Source organism: Leptodactylus fuscus, chromosome 2 (genome assembly GCF_031893055.1).
Source record: "Leptodactylus fuscus isolate aLepFus1 chromosome 2, aLepFus1.hap2, whole genome shotgun sequence".
Lineage (NCBI taxonomy): Eukaryota > Metazoa > Chordata > Amphibia > Anura > Leptodactylidae > Leptodactylus > Leptodactylus fuscus.
Genome location: NC_134266.1, coordinates 271,013,777 through 271,036,373, shown reverse-complemented (window position 1 = coordinate 271,036,373; position 22,597 = coordinate 271,013,777). Strand labels below are relative to the sequence as shown.

Here is a 22,597-nt window from a genome sequence, read left to right as displayed (position 1 = left end):
TGTTTTGCGGTGGTTAGTGGAAGGGTTAATGTGGGTTACACCCCTCGCTAGGTAGCAGCATTGTCCTGGCAGTAACAAGAGGTTAAAGGGAGTTTCCAGGGTAAATAATTGAAGATTTCAGTGGTCCACCTTTGGACAAGTGCTGCAGTCTCTTCACTTCTTTCTGAGCACAGCGCCGTACATAGTCTGGTGGCTGTGCTTGGTATAGCAGCTCAGCCCTAATATCTCGAGTGGGACTAAGCTACCATGAACAAACATTACATGGCCCATAAAGCGGGGAGCACCACCGCCGATTCAAGAAGCTGATTCGAGGGGGTTCCCTGGTGTCGGACTTCCGCCGATCCTCAATTGATTGACCTATCTTCAGATAAGGTCATCAAATAAAAAGTTCTGAAAAGCCCCCGATGGTTCAGTTTTTTGCCTGTAGTGATCACCGAGGAGAGTGCAGTAGGAGGACTGTGCAGCTGTAAGTGTATGTATGGCTGCACAGTTCTCTCTATGACCAGGTAGAGCGTTCCTGTATTGCTCTGCTCAATCCTAGAGAGAACTGCCTTAATCGTGTTTGTAGGTACATACTTCCATGCTATTGACCCACTCTCCGGTCTTCCTCCGAGCAGTTCGTGTTTGGGATGTGGCCGGTGATTATGGTGGAATCTCCGAAGAAACATTGAGAAGATGTCGCCGAGGAAGAGGAGGCAAAAAGAAAAAAAAAAAAAACATTCCACGGACTTCCTGACAACATAACCCCAGGACTCCGACATACTATGCAGCGGGCATTGGACTACAGCTCTACACAACTATATACTCCCAATACATATGAACAGTGCTCCTGTATACAACAGCGCCCCCTATAGACAGAGTATACAGCACCGCACTGGAACTGCCAACGTCAACCAGAAGGAACACGGAGACATCATGGCGACCGCTGCGTCACCACCCGACCAGCGCTCCCATCATATTAAATGTGACTATACGCCAGTATTACAATCGCATCCACACGCGGGGTGATCGTAACGCACAGTCTGAAGTATCAGGTTGTCGCTGGTTTTCGGTGACATGTAAGGCATGTGTTAGGGCGGGGGAGGGGGCTCACCTCTGCTGCCATTAGTATAACAATGTAACCCAGCAGAAGGTCAATATTACTGGATACGGAACTGTTTTTTGGTGGTAGGTACCTCTAATAAGTATTCACGCCCGCCCAATCATTGGATCACGCCTCTTTACTTTGTGTCTTGTGTCAAAATAATCCAGTCCCTAGTTAATAACCTGCAGTGACGCGCAAAATAGTCTGATGCGTAAGTATTCACCCCTGCCATCGGGATCGGGTTTGACGGGACTCGCTTGCAGTTGCATGAATATTTATTTTTGCAAAAGTGTTCATGCCCTAGCATGTTGCAGAACCCTGTCATAGGATGGGGGGGTAACTTGCTGTTCGGTGGGTGTGCCTTTGTGCGACCCCCATATCGATCTCCATAACCGGGGTGCCTGGCCGTACAGCATGGCGGACTGTTTTTGGCCAAAAAGTTGTCTTAATTTCCGCTCTTCCATTCCATTGCCAACACTTGTCAGACCTATCGTCGGCCTCTGTCCTCAGTTTCCACCTTTACCCCATTAAATCCACCGAGGTTTTCTAGTATAATGCCAAAAAATAAAAACTGGTAAAAAATATAAATAAAAATTATTGAAAAAAATAATGGGGGCGCCAATACTTTTTACAGGCACGTTATATGCCATGTATGCTTAGATACAGTGCCTAACTTATTTTCTTAATAAATTTTGTGCCTATCCTTTATCCTGTTTGTTTTTTACTTTTTTTTTTTTACCGTTTTGGTCAGGGATTTTAGAGGGTTGTTGCACGGAGCGTTGCTCACCACTAGAGGGCGACGTGACACTGTTAAACTGACTTTAGGAGGAAATTCACAGCAATGTGAGGAGTTCAATCCAAGGGATCCAAAATGCACAGAACCCTGGGGGGAGCGAACTGAAGGTAAATTTGAGAGTCCTTGGATCCTCGTAGCCAATGACAGGTGCTCGCTCCCCGCCACAAGGCTATGTGACCCTGCGCCCTGACCTGCGCCTAAGTCCTGACACCGGTCACAGTCAGAAGACAAGCCTTGGTCAATGCACGGAGCCCTGGGTGGGAAATGCTGCTCTAAATGAATACAGACCCCATAAAGAAATAGTCACCTGACCCCCTAAATAGTCTCCAGACCCCAATATAGACACCAGGCCTGACCCCCCTAAAGAAAAACACCAGACTCCAGGCCTGACCCCATAAAGAAATAGTCACCTGACCCCTAAATAGTCACCAGACCCCAATATAGACACCAGGCCTGACCCCCCTAAAGAAATAGTCACCTGACCCCCTAAATAGTCTCCAGACCCCAATATAGACACCAGGCCTGACCCCCCTAAAGAAAAACACCAGACTCCAGGCCTGACCCCATAAAGAAATAGTCACCTGACCCCTAAATAGTCACCAGACCCCAATATAGACACCAGGCCTGACCCCCCTAAAGAAATAGTCACCTGACCCCCTAAATAGTAATCTGACCCCCTAAAGAAAGTCACCTGACCCCGTAAAGAAATGGTCACCTGACCCCTAAATAGTCACCAGACCCCAATATAGACCCCAGGCCTTACCCCCCTAAAGAAAGACGCCTGGCCCCCCTAAAGAGTCACCTGACCCCCTAAAGAACTAGTCACCTGACCCCCTAAAGAAAGTCACCAGACCCCAGGCCTTACCCCCCTAAAGAAAGACACCAGACCCCAGGCCTGACTCCTTATAGAAATAGTCACTAGACCCCAGGCCTGATCGCATAAAGAAAGTCACCTGACTCCCTAAATAGTCACCTGACCCCCGAAAGAAAGTCACCAGACCCCAGGCCTGACCCCATTAAGAAATCGTCACCTGACTCCCTAAATAGTCACCATACCCCAATATAGTCCTCAGCCCTGACCCCCTTATAGAAATAGTCACCAGACCGCACACTATAGGCCCTCATCAGACTCAATATACAAGACTGGACTCTCTGGTGCTGCAGTATCCAGACCCCCTACAGATCCAGACCCCAGACCACCTCTCCAGGCTCCCTGATATCTCTACAGGTAAATCTTGTCCTGATGCCATGGCCGGTGATGCTCTGGGGGTGAGTGCAGGCACCCCGGAAACTTAGGATAGGTTATCAGTAGTAAATGTGTGGGAGTCTGGCGCCCTGCCGATCAGCTGTTTGCAATAGCCACAGTGCAGAACCAGCACAGCGCCATACGCTGTGTTGTGGCTGGGAAGGGTACTGCAAGCTTAGTCCCATTGTCTTGAATGGGAGGTGCAGTAACACCCCCGGCTGTACAGTGTACAGAGCTGCGCTAGGTCTAGTAGACGGAAGACCCCGCACACCGCTGACTGGTCAGGGGGCCGCAAGCTATCCTATCGAATAGTATACTCCTGGACATTCCCTTTAAACTGCAACGTGACAAAGTGGGGATCACCTGTATCACAGGTAATGACCACCCCTGTCAGGGCTCAGGTAGCCATATTGGCTTGTGTAGCTAGAAGTAAGAAATGGCTGAGTATAATTGCCATTCCTCATTGTTCAGTGTCGCCCCCTGCTGACTAATTTACGATCCAAGCAGAGAAGGGGCCGGTGAAATGACAACTGGGATCAGCACATTTTTGAGGGATTGCCCAGGAGTTGATATTGGTGTCCTATCTGTGGGGGTCTGACAGCTGGCACCCGCACCAGCAGCTGTCCGGAGCTGGAAGCAGATGGTTGCGGACACACAGACGGCCATGTTGTTCTTTGTCAATATCAATCATTTGGCGAAAGGCAAAATAATCCCAAGCAGCATGGACACGCTAATAACTTCCCCCTTTACATGACCCGACTAATCGGCTGTGCTCTCCCCCCATTCTGTGGATATAACAAGTATACAGGCCGATGTGTCTCCATGGTTAGACTACAAACAGACCTTGTGTAGTCCAAGCCTTCAAGTGGGTTTTACTCTTTTCCATCTTCTTCCTACTACACACAGATGAGAGAAGAGCCGGAAGGATCAGGCTATACGGGATCTGTTTGTAGCGATTACCATGGATGCGTACAGATCCCAACCGCGGTCAGGCTGTATAATCAACACCAGGCCAAGCGGAGACACTCCGCACAGAGAACTAAATGATCCCGAGTCCTTCTTTTTCTTAGTTGCTATATCTCCTGGTATCTGCGATCTGCTATGAGCTTGTCTGTGTCTGTTGTATTATCTATGCTGCTATAACACTGAATATCCTCATGGTGGGGCTATCTTATCTTATCTGCACAAGAGCTGCATACACTAAGTGGGAAGTGACTTTGGATCAAGTCTATTTGCAAAATGGCTTCATTGCTATATTAGTCTGGGGTCTGTATTAGTTTAGAGGTCTGGTCTGGGGTCTGTATTAGTTTAGGGGTCTGGTCTGGGGTCTGTATTAGTTTAGGGGTCTGGGGTCTGTATTAGTTTAGGGGTCTGGTCTGGGGTCTGTATTAGTTTAGGGGTCTGGTCTGGGGTTTGTATTAGTGTAGGGGTCTGGTCTGGGGTCTGTATTTAGTTTAGAGGTCTGGTCTGGGGTCTGTATTAGTTTAGGGGTCTGGTCTGGGGTCTGTATTAGTTTAGGGGTCTGGTCTGGGGTCTGTATTAGTTTAGGGGTCTGGTCTGGGGTCTGTATTAGTTTAGGGGTCTGGTCTGGGGTCTGTATTAGTTTAGGGGTCTGGTCTGTGTATTAGTTTAGGGGTCTGGTCTGTGTATTAGTTTAGGGGTCTGGTCTGGGGTCTGTATTAGTTTAGGGGTCTGGTCTGGGGTCTGTATTAGTTTAGGGGTCTGGTCTGGGGTCTGTATTAGTTTAGGGGTCTGGTCTGGGGTCTGTATTAGTTTAGGGGTCTGGTCTGGGGTCTGTATTAGTTTAGGGGTCTGGTCTGGGGTCTGTATTAGTTTAGGGGTCTGGTCTGGGGTCTGTATTAGTTTAGGGGTCTGGTCTGGGGTCTGTATTAGTTTAGGGGTCTGGTCTGGGGTCTGTATTAGTTTAGGGGTCTGGTCTGGGGTCTGTATTAGTTTAGGGGTCTGGTCTGTGTATTAGTTTAGGGGTCTGGTCTGGGGTCTGTATTAGTTTAGGGGTCTGGTCTGGGGTCTGTATTAGTTTAGGGGTCTGGGGTCTGTATTAGTTTAGGGATCTGGGGTCTGTATTAGTTTAGGGATCTGGTCTGGGGTCTGTATTAGTTTAGGGGTATGGTCTGGGGTCTTTATTAGTTTAGGGGTCTAGTCTGGGGTCTGTATTAGTTTAGGGGTCTGGTCAGGGGTCTGTATTAGTTTAGGGGTCTGGTCAGGGGTCTGTATTAGTTTAGGGGTCTGGTCTGTGTATTAGTTTAGGGGTCTGGTCTGTGTATTAGTTTAGGGGTCTGGTCTGGGGTCTGTATTAGTTTAGGGGTCTGGTCTGGGGTCTGTATTAGTTTAGGGGTCTGGTCTGTGTATTAGTTTAGGGGTCTGGTCTGTGTATTAGTTTAGGGGTCTGGTCTGGGGTCTGTATTAGTTTAGGGGTCTGGTCTGGGGTCTGTATTAGTTTAGGGGTCTGGTCTGTGTATTAGTTTAGGGGTCTGGTCTGGGGTCTGTATTAGTTTAGGGGTCTGGTCTGGGGTCTGTATTAGTTTAGGGGTCTGGGGTCTGTATTAGTTTAGAGGTCTGGTCTGGGGTCTGTATTAGTTTAGGGGTCTGGTCTGGGGTCTGTATTAGTTTAGAGGTCTGGTCTAGGGTTTGTATTAGTTTAGGGGTATGGTCTGGGGTCTTTATTAGTTTAGGGGTCTGGTCTGGGGTCTGTATTAGTTTAGGGGTCTGGTCTGGGGTCTGTATTAGTTTAGGGGTCTGGTCTGGGGTCTGTATTAGTTTAGGGGTCTGGTCCGGGGTCTGTATTAGTTAAGGGGTCTGGTCCGGGGTCTGTATTAGTTTAGGGGTCTGGTCTGGGGTCTGTATTAGTTTAGAGGTCTGGTCTAGGGTTTGTATTAGTTTAGGGGTATGGTCTGGGGTCTGTATTAGTTTAGAGGTCTGGTCTGGGGTCTGTATTAGTTTAGGGGTCTGGTCTGGGGTCTGTATTAGTTTAGGGGTCTGGTCTGGGGTCTGTATTAGTTTAGGGGTCTGGTCAGGGGTCTGTATTAGTTTAGGGGTCTGTATTAGTTTAGAGGTCTGGTCTGGGGTCTGTATTAGTTTAGGGGTCTGGTCTGGGGTCTGTATTAGTTTAGGGGTCTGGTCTGGGGTCTGTATTAGTTTAGGGGTCTGGTCTGGGGTCTGTATTAGTTAAGGGGTCTGGTCCGGGGTCTGTATTAGTTTAGGGGTCTGGTCTGGGGTCTGTATTAGTTTAGGGGTCTGGTCTGGGGTCTGTATTAGTTTAGGGGTCTGGTCTGGGGTCTTTATTAGTTTAGGGGTCTGGTCTGTGTATTAGTTTAGGGGTCTGGTCTGTGTATTAGTTTAGGGGTCTGGTCTGGGGTCTGTATTAGTTTAGGGGTCTGGTCTGGGGTCTGTATTAGTTTAGGGGTCTGGTCTGGGGTCTGTATTAGTTTAGGGGTCTGGACTGGGGTCTGTATTAGTTTAGGGGTCTGGTCTGTGTATTAGTTTAGGGGTCTGGTCTGGGGTCTGTATTAGTTTAGGGGTCTGGTCTGGGGTCTGTATTAGTTTAGGGGTCTGTATTAGTTTAGAGGTCTGGTCTGGGGTCTGTATTAGTTTAGGGGTCTGGTCTGGGGTCTGTATTAGTTTAGAGGTCTGGTCTAGGGTTTGTATTAGTTTAGGGGTATGGTCTGGGGTCTTTATTAGTTTAGGGGTCTGGGGTCTGTATTAGTTTAGAGGTCTGGTCTGGGGTCTGTATTAGTTTAGGGGTCTGGTCTGGGGTCTGTATTAGTTTAGGGGTCTGGTCTGGGGTCTGTATTAGTTTAGGGGTCTGGTCTGGGGTCTGTATTAGTTTAGGGGTCTGGTCTGTGTATTAGTTTAGGGGTCTGGTCTGTGTATTAGTTTAGGGGTCTGGTCTGGGGTCTGTATTAGTTTAGGGGTCTGGTCTGGGGTCTGTATTAGTTTAGGGGTCTGGTCTGTGTATTAGTTTAGGGGTCTGGTCTGGGGTCTGTATTAGTTTAGGGGTCTGGTCTGGGGTCTGTATTAGTTTAGGGGTCTGGGGTCTGTATTAGTTTAGAGGTCTGGTCTGGGGTCTGTATTAGTTTAGGGGTCTGGTCTGGGGTCTGTATTAGTTTAGAGGTCTGGTCTAGGGTTTGTATTAGTTTAGGGGTATGGTCTGGGGTCTTTATTAGTTTAGGGGTCTGGTCTGGGGTCTGTATTAGTTTAGGGGTCTGGTCTGGGGTCTGTATTAGTTTAGGGGTCTGGTCTGGGGTCTGTATTAGTTTAGGGGTCTGGTCCGGGGTCTGTATTAGTTAAGGGGTCTGGTCCGGGGTCTGTATTAGTTTAGGGGTCTGGTCTGGGGTCTGTATTAGTTTAGAGGTCTGGTCTAGGGTTTGTATTAGTTTAGGGGTATGGTCTGGGGTCTGTATTAGTTTAGAGGTCTGGTCTGGGGTCTGTATTAGTTTAGGGGTCTGGTCTGGGGTCTGTATTAGTTTAGGGGTCTGGTCTGGGGTCTGTATTAGTTTAGGGGTCTGGTCAGGGGTCTGTATTAGTTTAGGGGTCTGTATTAGTTTAGAGGTCTGGTCTGGGGTCTGTATTAGTTTAGGGGTCTGGTCTGGGGTCTGTATTAGTTTAGGGGTCTGGTCTGGGGTCTGTATTAGTTTAGGGGTCTGGTCTGGGGTCTGTATTAGTTAAGGGGTCTGGTCCGGGGTCTGTATTAGTTTAGGGGTCTGGTCTGGGGTCTGTATTAGTTTAGGGGTCTGGTCTGGGGTCTGTATTAGTTTAGGGGTCTGGTCTGGGGTCTTTATTAGTTTAGGGGTCTGGTCTGTGTATTAGTTTAGGGGTCTGGTCTGTGTATTAGTTTAGGGGTCTGGTCTGGGGTCTGTATTAGTTTAGGGGTCTGGTCTGGGGTCTGTATTAGTTTAGGGGTCTGGTCTGGGGTCTGTATTAGTTTAGGGGTCTGGTCTGGGGTCTGTATTAGTTTAGGGGTCTGGTCTGTGTATTAGTTTAGGGGTCTGGTCTGGGGTCTGTATTAGTTTAGGGGTCTGGTCTGGGGTCTGTATTAGTTTAGGGGTCTGTATTAGTTTAGAGGTCTGGTCTGGGGTCTGTATTAGTTTAGGGGTCTGGTCTGGGGTCTGTATTAGTTTAGAGGTCTGGTCTAGGGTTTGTATTAGTTTAGGGGTATGGTCTGGGGTCTTTATCAGTTTAGGGGTCTGGGGTCTGTATTAGTTTAGAGGTCTGGTCTGGGGTCTGTATTAGTTTAGGGGTCTGGTCTGGGGTCTGTATTAGTTTAGGGGTCTGGTCTGGGGTCTGTATTAGTTTAGGGGTCTGGTCTGGGGTCTGTATTAGTTTAGGGGTCTGGTCCGGGGTCTGTATTAGTTAAGGGGTCTGGTCCGGGGTCTGTATTAGTTTAGGGGTCTGGTCTGGGGTCTGTATTAGTTTAGGGATCTGGTCTGGGGTCTGTATTAGTTTAGGGGTCTGGTCTGGGGTCTGTATTAGTTTAGAGGTCTGGGGTCTGTATTAGTTTAGGGGTCTGGTCTGGGGTCTGTATTAGTTTAGGGGTATGGTCCGGGGTCTGTATTAGTTTAGGGGTCTGGTCCGGGGTCTGTATTAGTTTAGGGGTCTGGTCCGGGGTCTGTATTAGTTTAGGGGTCTGGTCCGGGGTCTGTATTAGTTTAGGGGTCTGGTCCGGGGTCTGTATTAGTTTAGGGGTCTGGTCCGGGGTCTGTATTAGTTTAGAGGTCTGGTCTGGGGTCTGTATTAGTTTAGGGGTCTGGTCTGGGGTCTGTATTAGTTTAGAGGTCTGGTCTGGGGTCTGTATTAGTTTAGAGGTCTGGGGTCTGTATTAGTTTAGAGGTCTGGTCTGGGGTCTGTATTAGTTTAGGGGTCTGGTCTGGGGTCTGTATTAGTTTAGGGGTCTGGTCCGGGGTCTGTATTAGTTTAGGGGTCTGGTCCGGGGTCTGTATTAGTTTAGGGGTCTGGTCCGGGGGTCTGTATTAGTTTAGAGGTCTGGTCTGGGTCTGTATTAGTTTAGGGGTCTGGTCTGGGGTCTGTATTAGTTTAGGGGTCTGGTCTGGGGTCTGTATTAGTTTAGAGGTCTGGTCTGGGGTCTGTATTAGTTTAGGGGTCTGGTCTGGGGTCTGTATTAGTTTAGGGGTCTGGTCTGGGGTCTGTGTATTAGTTTAGGGGTCTGGTCTGTGTATTAGTTTAGGGGCCTGGCCTGGGGTCTGTATTAGTTTAGGGGTCTGGTCTGGGGTCTGTATTAGTTTAGGGGTCTGGTCTGGGGTCTGTATTAGTTTAGGGGTCTGGTCTGGGGTCTGTATTAGTTTAGGGGTCTGGTCTGGGGTCTGTATTAGTTTAGGGGTCTGGTCTGGGGTCTGTATTAGTTTAGGGGTCTGGTCCGGGGTCTGTATTAGTTTAGGGGTCTGGTCTGGGGTCTGTATTAGTTTAGGGGTATGGTCTGGGGTCTGTATTAGTTTAGGGGTCTGGTCTGGGGTCTGTATTAGTTTAGGGGTCTGGTCTGGGGTCTGTATTAGTTTAGGGGTCTGGTCTGGGGTCTGTATTAGTTTAGGGGTCTGGTCTGGGGTCTGTATTAGTTAAGGGGTCTGGTCTGGGGTCTGTATTAGTTTAGGGGTCTGGTCTGGGGTCTGTATTAGTTTAGGGGTCTGGTCTGGGGTCTGTATTAGTTTAGGGGTCTGGTCTGGTCTGGGGTCTGTATTAGTTTAGAGGTCTGGTCTGGGGTCTGTATTAGTTTAGGGGTATGGTCTGGGGTCTGTATTAGTTTAGAGGTCTGGTCTGGGGTCTGTATTAGTTTAGGGGTCTGGTCTGGGGTCTGTATTAGTTTAGGGGTCTGGTCTGGGGTCTGTATTAGTTTAGGGGTCTGGTCTGGGGTCTTTATTAGTTTAGGGGTCTGGTCTGTGTATTAGTTTAGGCGTCTGGTCTGGGGTCTGTATTAGTTTAGGGGTCTGGTCTGGGGTCTGTATTAGTTTAGGGGTCTGGTCTGGGGTCTGTATTAGTTTAGGGGTCTGGTCTGGGGTCTGTATTAGTTTAGGGGTCTGGTCTGTGTATTAGTTTAGGGGTCTGGTCTGGGGTCTGTATTAGTTTAGGGGTCTGTATTAGTTTAGAGGTCTGGTCTGGGGTCTGTATTAGTTTAGGGGTCTGGTCTGGGGTCTGTATTAGTTTAGGGGTCTGGTCTGGGGTCTGTATTAGTTTAGGGGTCTGGTCTGGGGTCTGTATTAGTTTAGGGGTCTGGTCCGGGGTCTGTATTAGTTAAGGGGTCTGGTCCGGGGTCTGTATTAGTTTAGGGGTCTGGTCTGGGGTCTGTATTAGTTTAGGGGTCTGGTCTGGGGTCTGTATTAGTTTAGGGATCTGGTCTGGGGTCTGTATTAGTTTAGGGGTCTGGTCTGGGGTCTGTATTAGTTTAGAGGTCTGGGGTCTGTATTAGTTTAGGGGTCTGGTCTGGGGTCTGTATTAGTTTAGGGGTCTGGTCTGGGGTCTGTATTAGTTTAGGGGTCTGGTCTGGGGTCTGTATTAGTTTAGGGGTCTGGTCCGGGGTCTGTATTAGTTTAGGGGTCTGGTCCGGGGTCTGTATTAGTTTAGGGGTCTGGTCTGGGGTCTGTATTAGTTTAGAGGTCTGGTCTGGGGTCTGTATTAGTTTAGGGGTCTGGTCTGGGGTCTGTATTAGTTTAGGGGTCTGGTCCGGGGTCTGTATTAGTTTAGGGCTCTGGTCTGGGGTCTGTATTAGTTTAGAGGTCTGGTCCGGGGTCTGTATTAGTTTAGAGGTCTGGTCCGGGGTCTGTATTAGTTTAGGGGTCTGGTCTGGGGTCTGTATCAGTTTAGGGGTCTGGTCTGGGGTCTGTATTAGTTTAGGGGTCTGGTCTGGGGTCTGTATTAGTTTAGAGGTCTGGTCTGGGGTCTGTATTAGTTTAGGGGTCTGGTCTGGGGTCTGTATTAGTTTAGAGGTCTGGTCTGGGGTCTGTATTAGTTTAGGGGTCTGGTCCGGGGTCTGTATTAGTTTAGGGCTCTGGTCCGGGGTCTGTATTAGTTTAGGGGTCTGGTCTGGGGTCTGTATTAGTTTAGAGGTCTGGGGTCTGTATTAGTTTAGGGCTCTGGTCCGGGGTCTGTATTAGTTTAGGGGTCTGGTCTGGGGTCTGTATTAGTTTAGAGGTCTGGGGTCTGTATTAGTTTAGAGGTCTGGTCCGGGGTCTGTATTAGTTTAGAGGTCTGGGGTCTGTATTAGTTTAGAGGTCTGGTCTGGGGTCTGTATTAGTTTAGAGGTCTGGTCTGGGCTCTGTATTAGTTTAGGAGTCTGGTCTGGGGTCTGTATTAGTTTAGGGGTCTGGTCCGGGGTCTGTATTAGTTTAGAGGTCTGGTCTGGGGTCTGTATTAGTTTAGGGGTCTGGTCTGGGGTCTGTATTAGTTTAGGGGTCTGGTCCGGGGTCTGTATTAGTTTAGGGGTCTGGTCCGGGGTCTGTATTAGTTTAGGGGTCTGGTCCGGGGTCTGTATTAGTTTAGGGGTCTGGTCTGGGTCTGTATTAGTTTAGGGGTCTGGTCTGGGGTCTGTATTAGTTTAGGGGTCTGGTCCGGGGTCTGTATTAGTTTAGGGGTCTGGTCCGGGGTCTGTATTAGTTTAGGGGTCTGGTCCGGGGTCTGTATTAGTTTAGGGGTCTGGTCCGGGGTCTGTATTAGTTTAGGGGTCTGGTCCGGGGTCTGTATTAGTTTAGGGGTCCGGTCCGGGGTCTGTATTAGTTTAGGGGTCCGGTCCGGGGTCTGTATTAGTTTAGGGGTCCGGTCTGGGGTCTGTATTAGTTTAGGGGTCCGGTCCGGGGTCTGTATTAGTTTAGAGGTCCGGTCCGGGGTCTGTATTAGTTTAGGGGTCCGGTCTGGGGGTCTGTATTAGTTTAGGGGTCTGGTCTGGGGTCTGTATTAGTATAGAGGTCTGGTCTGGGGTCTGTATTAGTTTAGGGGTCTGGTCTGGGGTCTGTATTAGTTTAGGGGTCTGGTCTGGGGTCATTGCCTGTATAATATAATTCTATATACTATTAGTAATTCCATGTTTGTATCTTTCTTACATGAGACCACAGTTTAGGGTATAAAGTATTTGGCCTTTGGTTTACATTACATAAAACAATATCTCTATCTTCATCTGATTTCCTGTAACTGGTTTAGCAGCAGATGATGATGATGATGTAATATAATATAATATAATAATTCCCGGCCGTCAGGTGTGTATTGCTGTCAGACTCCGCACACATGGCGGCCGCCCCGCACACACTACAAGTCCCAGTCTGCCCCGCGCGGCCCCGCCCTCTCCTCCTCGGCAGGCCCCGCCCTCTCCCCAGGCCCCGCCCTCTGGCAGAGTTAGTCTCCGTGCTGCTGTTGCCGCCGCTGCTGTGATTGGCATCTCCAGGGAGCCGGAGCCGGGCACAGCTCGCACCCCGGGGACAGGTAGGGCTGAGGCGGGGAGTCCTGCGGGGAGCTGCGGCTACTACACACTGACTACCCGGGAGACATGTGATTAACCCTTGTACAGCCTGCAGAGTGGTCCCTGCACCCCGGGCATGTGCACCTCTGTAATATACCCCCCATAGCCTGGTATATAAGTGTATATAGTTATTACACTGCAGGTATACAGGCTGGTGCTGACTTCATGCATTAACCCTTGCAGCTCAGGCTGCCTATAGATCCTGTATATAGGTTATACAGGGGCAGGGGCTACTCACTATTATTCCCCTTACCTGTATTATACTATGCAGAGCCCAGAACCTAGTGTATATAGGTATTATACTGCAGGTATACAGGCTGGTGCTGACTTCATGGATTAACCCTTACAGCTGCATACAGTATATGGGTTATACAGGGGCAGGGGCTGCGCTATTGTATAATATGCAGAGCCCGGGGTCTCTTGTAAGGTTATTACACAACAGACATGGAGCCTTGTTTAGTTCATGGTTTAACCCTTAAAGAGCCAGGGTGGGCGGCATAATGGTGGTTGTACTTGGGGTATGTAGAGAGGGGCTGCTCTGTATTAGAAGTCCCTCTGCTCCCACCTCTATTATACTGCGCAGACCCCCGGGGTCTATTATAGAGTTATTACAGTACTGGTATATACTTCATAGATTAACCCTTAGCAAGCCTGAGAGCTCTGCATAACGGGCAATAGGCTGAAGATCACTTAGATGGCGGTTGTTCTATCTAATACTATACGAAGCATCCGTTATATAGTTATTACATGACTCGTCCGTTATATAGTTACTATCCTGTGCCGGCGACTTCGTCTGCGTGTTGTTGGCGTCGGTGATCTGCCTATATTCAGCAAATTGCTGCCGTTAATGGTTCGCCTGCTCCGGCGTTTCGGCAGCTCTCAAGCTGTCCTGCCGCTGAACTTGTTCCTCACATCATGCCTGTGATTGTTCCGGCATCTCAGCAGCTCGTTGGGACGTCCTATAATGAGCGTGTTGTTGGGGTCGATGATCTGCCTGCTCCAGCGTTTTGGCAGCTGTGAAGTTGTCCTGCCGCTGAACTTGTTCCTCGCGCCGTGCCTGTGATTGTTCCGGCAGCTCGCTGGAACGCCCTATAATGAGCGTGTTGTTGTCGCCGATGATCCCCCTCAGCTCTGCTTGAGGAGAGCTCTGTGACTTCTGGCTCCTTCATACCTCTCGTTTTTAGAATTTTGGGACAAATTAGATTTTCTTTTTCCCGCCATGTTTAAAAGTAGCGGGATTAAAGGTGTTTTCCCTTCCAGTGTGTCAGCACTGCCTGGAGCAGATCAGGTAATATGCAAGTGCCTGTAAACAATGGACTGAGGGTTAGTGAGTGTTAACATAGAGAGATAACAGACCTAGCTGAGATAAGCTGCTGCAGGAGCAGTGTAATGTAGTATGTGAACATAAATTCATAACAGTGGTTAAGCCATGTAGGATAACAAGTAGTCGATGTGTTAGACGAGGAGTGATTGACAAACAAACATCCAAACTTTCACATTTATAATAGTAGGAGGATTACATTACTTGACTTGTCCGCTATATAGTTATCACAATACACTGATATTATTTGAGGTTCACTTTGTGGGGGCGCCCCCTATCAAGAGCCTTGTATAATGCAGGTAGAGGACACTTGCACTACCTTTGCAGATTAATCCTTATAGAGCCAGGGCTTCCCCTGTAATGATCATAGTTATGGGACTAGGGGGCAGCACTTCGTACAAGGTATCCCTTGGTTATAATATACATGTGTATTCCAGTACATGCAGGTGGATTAACTCTTAAAGAGCCTGACACCCATCGTCTTCTCATGTCCCGATTGCCCGTTGTCAGTTCTCCCCTTGTATTTCATGCAGCGTGCACACAGGTAGGCCTTAATCATTTACATGGATCGTCATGCCCTCGCCTGAGGCTGCACCACTGACCTCAATCACAAACATAAGGTAGATGAACCAGAAGAAATGCCCCTTAGTCTACACCAAAATGGTGAAAACCGGTTTTTAATATCTTGTTTCTAGGCTGAGATATAGTCACAGGCCCAAAGTCTGAGGCTGCACCACTGACTAATCACAAACTTAAGGTAGGTAAACCAAGAGGAAAGCCCCTTCTGTATACACTAAAAGGGCGAAAACCGTTTTTTAATATCTTATTTCTAGGCTGAGATATAGTTACTTGAAGTTACAGCCCTGAAGCCTGAGGCTGCACCACTGACATCACTCGTCTACATCTGACAACTGTGTAACTACTGATTTGGATCCGACATCTGCATAGCAATATTAATGGGCCAAGTTTATGAAATGCTTGTCATTGCCCAAAGCAACCAATCACAGAGCAGCTTTTATTTTTCAAAAGCACTGTAAGAAATGAAAGCTGTGCAGTGATTGGTTGCTTTGGGTAACTAAATAGGCCAGTTTAATAAATCTGTTCAGGATCTTTCAGTAGTGCAGCCTCAGGCTTCGAGCTTGTAACTTCACGTGGCCATATCTCAGCCTAGGAATAAGATATTAAGAAACGGTTTTCACATTTGTATTGTGCAGGGATTTAGGATTTCGTTGGTCGGGGTCATTCAACCCGTCGCTGGATCGGGATTTGTGGCCATGTGGCGGCCCTATAGCTATGGGGCCGTGTTCAGGGATGTTCAGTGTTTTCATGTCTTGTCTCGTCGCTTCATTTTATGTCTTTATACGTCTCTTCAAGGAAATGAGAAGCCACAGACCCCTGAGCGGCCGCGCCTGTCATTTCTCAGGGGAGGAGCTTATAATATCTCGTGCGGCCAATGGTTATTACGTCACAGCCACACGGGAGGTTCCTCATAATAATCTCCAAAAAACATCTGTGTAGTATGTCATCTGGTCTCGGCCTTGCTGCAGTAGCGGGGCCTGCTTGTGTCCTAGTTCTATCTGTAGGAAAGCTGGGTGACAACAATGCGGCAAGTTTACACCCGGCTCTTCCAGGCTCAAGATTTACAAAGCTAGGAGCCTAGAAAAGCTGGGTGACCCTTGTAAAGCTTTGGTCTCATTGGTTGTCACCCAGCTTTCCTATGTAGAGATATAACTTTACATTGCCGTTCATCTGGAACATCTCTTAGCTCCCCTGGGGCTATAGTATTGGTCATACTGACTGTTTCCCATCTTTTCCAGACTCCTGAGTGGCAAGAGTGACTTTAATACAGTGCTTAAAGGGATTATCCACATTTGGCTGCTTTCTTACAGAAATAGCGCCACACCTGTCCACAGGTTATGTTTGGTACTGCAGCTCAGTTGCGTTATTGGAGACCGAGCATAGGCCGTGGACAGGTGGGGGCGCTGGTTTTGCCATGTTTATCTTATTGTATCATTATTGTATCATCCTATTGATTGTCACCCAGCTTTCCCAGAAACAGATAGAAGTGATACGTTTGTAACAAGGCAAGACGTCATACGGCTCGCTCCTCTCTTCCATAGAGCTTGTAGCTTTGTTCCTCTTGAGCTACAGGATTGCTGAATAGAATGCTAGTAGAACAGTGAAGACTGACACCGATAGACCAGAGGTCACGCAGGGGAATAGAACTAGATAACCATGCTTGCTTTCAGTGAATTGGAGCCTGCAGAAGATGAAAACCTCTCCAGACCTAAGGGGAAGTTCACACCTGCAGAAATGCATCGGCAGCAGAACAATCTCCTTCTCCCATTCACTTCAATTGGAGGTTTGTGCAGAATCTGCCCAGAGATGGGACAAGTGTCAGTCTTCCATTAAAGTGAATGGGAGGTGTGATTTTTTTTTTTTTTGAGGGGGTGGATTCTGCCACAAATTGCACTGTGTGAACGTCGCCTTAGGGACCTACATCTTACAGGGGAGGGGGCCGCAACATTTGTATCGAGCCCAGACATTCCTGTGTAATGTGAACCACCTGGACTGATACATTGTAACAAACTCCTGACTATAGGTGGATACATTCTAGATACATTGTCCTAATATCAGCCTGGTCTATGGAGCGTAGCCTGCGGGATGGGGGGTCATCACTTTCTCACCCGCCCCATCTTGGCGCAGTACGCAGGGCGAGCGGCCATTCGTCTGCATTGATACAGTGTCCCGGCCCAAAGAGCAAACATTGACTCCCAAGCTTGCGGTGTGTGCTGTGTACCCGGTCGCTTTGTCTTCCTAATCCGCACATTATTGGGCTGTTCCGGCTGTAGGAGAACATTGTAACGCCCCTCCCTCTGTGTAAAGTCGCTGTCATGTCCGTGCCAGGAGATCTGCTTTCAATTGTGTCTACAGCTGTAACGTTGGGAAACTTCATACGTTGCTTTACTCGCCCTGTTCTGCTCCGTTCACCACCAGAGCTGCACTCAAAAAGCAGCCCTGACCCTTGTAACTTGCCTGGATAGGTCACAACACTGACAGCTCAGGCCCTGATGCCAGCGCTCTGTACGCTGTATACAGCTTATGGCTCCGTATACTGTAGCGATACTACAAGGGGGCAACCAACAGAATTCTAAAGGATTCCAATCCTGAGAAAAACAAAACCAGTCCAAAATAATAAAACTCGATATTTCTACATTAAATCTGATCGTTTTACTCAGGTCAGACGTTCCTGGCTTCCGAATTTCCGTATTCAGAGCCTTTACCCCCCCAATGACTGTGCAGCGAGTCCTGCGTACAGAAACGAGTGAGGGAAGTGAATGGAAGTAGGTCAGGGCTTTGTGTATTTACCCACAACATAACAATGTAACCCCAGGTTGTCAGGATCAGGAAGAGTCTCATGACGGTCACGACACGGCGGGAGCGTCCATCACTCACAGCTTCCTCTTCTCGGAGTATATAGAAGTATACGGATCATGTGCCCAGACTGTGCGGGGGTAGGGGGGGGAAAGGAAACCCCCCAATACATAACACATCCTGGAATTGTATTCTTTATCAAGAATTGAATTCTATTTTATCTGTTCCTGGGAAAGCTGGGTGACAGGACAGCGCATATAGCTGCTATCACAGCGCGTCACCCAGCTTTCCCAGAGCTCTGAAGCCTAATGGCCGTAGGATGTGACGTGTCGCAGCTTCCTAGACTTCATCTCCGTTTTTCTTCTATATCACGATCTCCGCTTGCTGTCAGTGAAGGGGAATATTCGGGGACATGCAGAAAAATTTGGAGAGCTTGTTCAACAGGAGCCTTGATTCTCCGGACATGGACCCCTAAGAATAAAGGGACCACACCACTGGATCACTGGTATAGCGCTGCGGCCCCTGGGCTAGTAGAGCTCCATCTATTTGCAGTGCAGGGAACTGCAGCCGGAATTAGACAACTGCATAACAGGGCAACCCCGGGGTCCAGTCACGGACACAACGTGTGCGGCCATAGTCTTCAATGAGATTTCCCCCCTGTAAAGGGTAAGGGGTAACCCAAAGTTTGATTGCTAGTGTCCCCATAAAAACGGGGGTCCCTCTAGCACCATTATACTAATAGAAGAGAGAGAAGGGGTCCCACAACCATACTGTAACAGGGCCTACAGGGGGCGCCCAGCCTTGACACTCTGATAGATGGTCGTTCCTTTCTTGCGGTCCGGCTCATCACTAGTTAATAAGGTTTCGCCTTGGATTGTGTCCGCAGGTTTTAGCTGTAAATTAATGTGCACACTTAGAGTACATTAGTGGAAATGGCCGGGAGGTCGGAATTGATCAGATGGAGGGCGGAGCGCTGGCCGCAGGATGGAAGTATTTACTGCAGGAGATTTCTGAGGATAACATCCATCTGGTCCCCGGGAGACGCAGCAGAGCTGAGTTTGCAACCTAAACATCCGTGTGCATGAAGTAAGATGGCTAAGCGTGGACGCAACGCAAACACCCCCTTCCCAATCCACATTTTGGGTGGAGGTTAAAGGTTATCCCAAGGCTCCCACCTCCATAGACTTCTATAGACATGAGTCATGTGACTTATAATCCGTCCCAGAAAAGCAGTGATAACAGCAGTGCCTATGTGTATATTTAAGGGCCTAATGGATACTGACAGCCCAGCCATACAATAGCGCCAATACCCAGACCTGGCACTGATCCCATTATTCAGTTATTCTGGACAACTATATACAGGCCTTGTATACAGCGTCCAGCAACCAAATCAGCTGATCAGTCTCGGGTCTGTGGGTTGGACCCCCTCCGGTCTGGTACTGATGGTTAGTACCCATCATGACTGGGTCTTGGACAACAGCTTTTAAAGTAATTTCCTAGTGAAGAATATCATCTTGGAGCCCTAATTTATAGACACTTTTAAGCGGGGGCGGGGCAAGCCGCAAAAAAAACCCTCCTTCGAAGAACCAGGGAGATGCGAGGCTAAGGGTCTCAACCTCAGCAGATGTTCATTTCCAGGTCCACCAAAAATAGTCATCTCCACTATAATATAATACAGAAGAGTATCCTCTTTGAGCCCTAATTTATAGACTCTTAAGCAGGGGCGGGGCTAGGGAGCTGTGAAGGCCCTCCCCCACAGAGCCATTGTGATGGGCTAAATTAGAAAGTGTGGCTTAAACTTCTCTTGGGGATGAGACCCTTTATCTGCAACCTGACCAAATATTGTCACCCCCTCTATAATATAATCCAGAAGATTTTATACCCTGACATATATGTCCTTTCCAGATCTTCAGTAGAGAAGTTGCCGGAATCGGTGGATCACATGATAATGTCTGCACATGTTTCCAGGACGCTTATTACTTATGCATGCTTACATATCAGGTATTGACAGTCGTAGTGGCCCGCCTCGGCTGAGGTAAGGAGACACGTGCTGACAATACCGCGGTGTAACGTCATGTTCACCTGCCCCATAAGAGGCGCTAGAATTTCGACCCCCTCATAGTCTGCACTGACACCTGACTCCATTAGCTACTCAATAAATTCCCTTTAGTGAGTGCAAAGTTGCAGTACCTGACACAGCCACACCTTCATGTACGGCGCTCTAGTCGCAACTTAATGATCATACCTTGATCCGTCCTGAACTGGCTCTTAGTAATTTTCGATCGGTCACACCATAACCCGCACCTAATGTGCTGCACTTCAGGGGCCGTACGGACTTTACTCCTCAGCACATTCTGCTCCGCGTTTCACGTCCATTTTAAGAAGCGCCAAAGAAAGTGACTTATTAATTATTAAACTTTTAATAGCTCGGCCGAGGGCGCGGCAGGCGATCGGATCTCCCAGATTAGTGGACGCACAAGATGTTCTGACCGGTCATCTCCGAACCCTCCAAAGGATCTTTATAGGGGGTTCTATATGGACAAACCCACAAAATTTCAGACTACTGTACTGTATAGCTAACTCTAGAATGCTCTGTGTACTGTATAGCTTCTGCTAGAATGCTCTGTGTACTGTATAGCTTCCGCTAGAATGCTCTGTGTACTGTATAGCTTCTGCTAGAATGCTCTGTGTACTGTATAGCTTACGCTAGAATGCTCTGTGTACTGTATAGCTTCTGCTAGAATGCTCTGTGTACTGTATAGCTTCCGCTAGAATGCTCTGTGTACTGTATAGCTAACTCTAGAATGCTCTGTGTACTGTATAGCTTCTGCTAGAATGCTCTGTGTACTGTATAGCTTCCGCTAGAATGCTCTGTGTACTGTATAGCTTCCGCTAGAATGCTCTGTGTACTGTATAGCTAACTCTAGAATGCTCTGTGTACTGTATAGCTTCCGCTAGAATGCTCTGTGTACTGTATAGCTTCCGCTAGAATGCTCTGTGTACTGTATAGCTTCCGCTAGAATGCTCTGTGTACTGTATAGCTTCCGCTAGAATGCTCTGTGTACTGTATAGCTTCCGCTAGAATGCTCTGTGTACTGTATAGCTTCCGCTAGAATGCTCTGTGTACTGTATAGCTTCCGCTAGAATGCTCTGTGTACTGTATAGCTTCCGCTAGAATGCTCTATGGGTACATTACAATGTTAACCTTACTGTACAGCTTCCATTAGAATGCTCTGTGTATCTTGTCTCATCTATTAGAATGCCCCCCCCCCTCCCCCCGCATGGTATAATTTCCACCAAGGTGCTCTCTGTATATTAGTGGGCTTTATACAAAGCAGAGAGCATTATAGTGGAATCTATATAGTGGAGACAGAATGCTATTGGACATGATACACTATAGAGAGCATTCTAGTACGGCTTCCACTAAGATGTCTTCTATAGCATTTGCTGACTAGAATGCTCTCCCAATTGTCTCGTACCCCTTCTAATCCTCTCCGCATTGTATATTGGGTATCTGACTGCTCTCTTGTGCACTAGATCTGCTGTCTATTTGACTGTTCCTCCAAAATCAATGTCCTTGGACAGGCAAATCCATCATTTTTGGGCACATTCTTCTATATTACTGTCACAGACCCTCTGTAAATAATTCCCATACAGTGAGATAGATAGGGATGGAGACCTGGCACAGGCGCCGGCGCTCTAACAAGACATGCAGGGTATGTAGAAGAGCTGGAGTGTAAGAAGCCTCCAGTGAGCGGCTCCCCAGATTAACTGGTCAGCCAAACGGAAAGAAGTCATTTTACCTTCTTTATGGAAAAAATGGTTTGGGATTTATAACTTATGTCACGTGATCTCCTGCCGTCACCACCGGAGAAGGTCCAATAAGGGGGGAAATTGGTTAAAGGCTGGAAGATGGGGGAAGCTGGTACCTGGTGGGAGGCCAGGGGGGGGGGGAGAATGGTCAGGGGTCAGAGGCTAAGGGGGATAATGGTCAGAGGCTAAGGGGGATAATGGTCAGGGGTCAGAGGCTAAGGGGGATAATGGTCAGGGGTCAGAGGCTAAGGGGGATAATGGTCAGGGGTCAGAGGCTAAGGGGGATAATGGTCAGAGGCTAAGGGGGATAATGGTCAGGGGTCAGAGGCTGGGGAGAGAATGGACAGGGGTCGAGGCTAGGGGGAGAATGGTCAGGGGTCAGAGGCTGGGGAGAGAATGGTCAGGGGTCGAGGCTAGGGGGAGAATGGTCAGGGGTCGAGGCTAGGGGGAGAATGGTCAGGGGTAGGAGGCTGAGGGGAGAATGGTCAGGGGTCGGAGGCTGGGGAGAGAATGGTCAGGGGTAGGAGGCTGAGGGGAGAATGGTCAGGGGTCGGAGGCTGGGGAGAGAATGGTCAGGGGTCGGAGGCTGGGGAGAGAATGGTCAGGGGTCGGAGGCTAAGGGGAGAATGGTCAGGGGTCGGAGGCTAAGGGGAGAATGGTCAGGGGTCGGAGGCTGGGGAGAGAATGGTCAGGGGTCGAGGCTAGGGGGAGAATGGTCAGGGGTCGAGGCTAGGGGGAGAATGGTCAGGGATCAGAGGCGGGGGGGGGGGAGAATGGTCAGGGATCAGAGGCGGGGGGGGGGGAGAATGGTCAGGGATGGGAGGCAGAGGGAAAATGATGCACGGTTGGAGGCTGGAAAAGAATGATCAGGGGTCGGAGGCTAGGGGTAGAATGGTCGGGGATTGTAGCCAGGGAAAAGCTGGTGCCAAATTCTACGCTAGCCAAAACTGGCCAAGTGTTGTAGGTAGGAGGTTCTGGTGCCAGTTGGAGGATGGTGCAAAGTGTTGGGTTGGAAGCTGGTAGAAGCTGGTTATGGTTTAGATGCTAGGGTAGATTGGTTCCATGTTGGAAGAAGCTAGTTGTGGGTTGGAGCTTTGGGACCTGGTGCCAGGTAGAAGGCTGGAGGAAACTGGTGCTAGATTGAAGGCTGAGGTACTGTGGTACTTGGTAGGAAGCGAAAGGAATCTTGTAGAGATGAGCGAGTACTGTTGGGATCAGCCAATCCGAACAGCATGCTCCATAGAAATGAATGGAAGCACCTGGTACTTCCGCTTTGACGGCGGCCGGCCGCTTAACCCCCCGCGTGCCGGCTACGTCCATTCATTTCTATGCAAGCGTTCTGTTCAGATCGGCTGATCCCAACAGTACTCGCTCATCTCTAGTTATGGGTTAGCGGTTTGGTCAGTCTGGTGCCTGTTGGAGAAGGAAACCGGTTCTGGGTTAGAGGTTAGGGAAGACGTGACGGTGTGAAAGCTGATGGAAACTTG

General features: G+C 48.7%; 2 protein-coding genes across 2 annotated transcripts in view; both read left to right on the top strand.

The window, feature by feature from the left end:
• The window catches only part of ACER3 (alkaline ceramidase 3), a 38,590-nt gene extending 37,871 nt beyond the window's left edge, over positions 1–719 (top strand). The window contains exon 11 of the mRNA XM_075266258.1: positions 618–719. Within this exon, the coding sequence (XP_075122359.1) occupies positions 618–671 (54 nt within the window). The 3' untranslated portion in view covers positions 672–719. The remainder of the gene's footprint in view (positions 1–617) is intronic.
• An 11,745-nt stretch (positions 720–12,464) lies between these two features.
• CAPN5 (calpain 5) overlaps positions 12,465–22,597 on the top strand; it is a 60,777-nt gene continuing 50,644 nt past the window's right edge. Inside the window, exon 1 of the mRNA XM_075266242.1 lies at positions 12,465–12,564. The gene's annotated coding sequence lies outside the window, so the exon portion shown is untranslated. The remainder of the gene's footprint in view (positions 12,565–22,597) is intronic.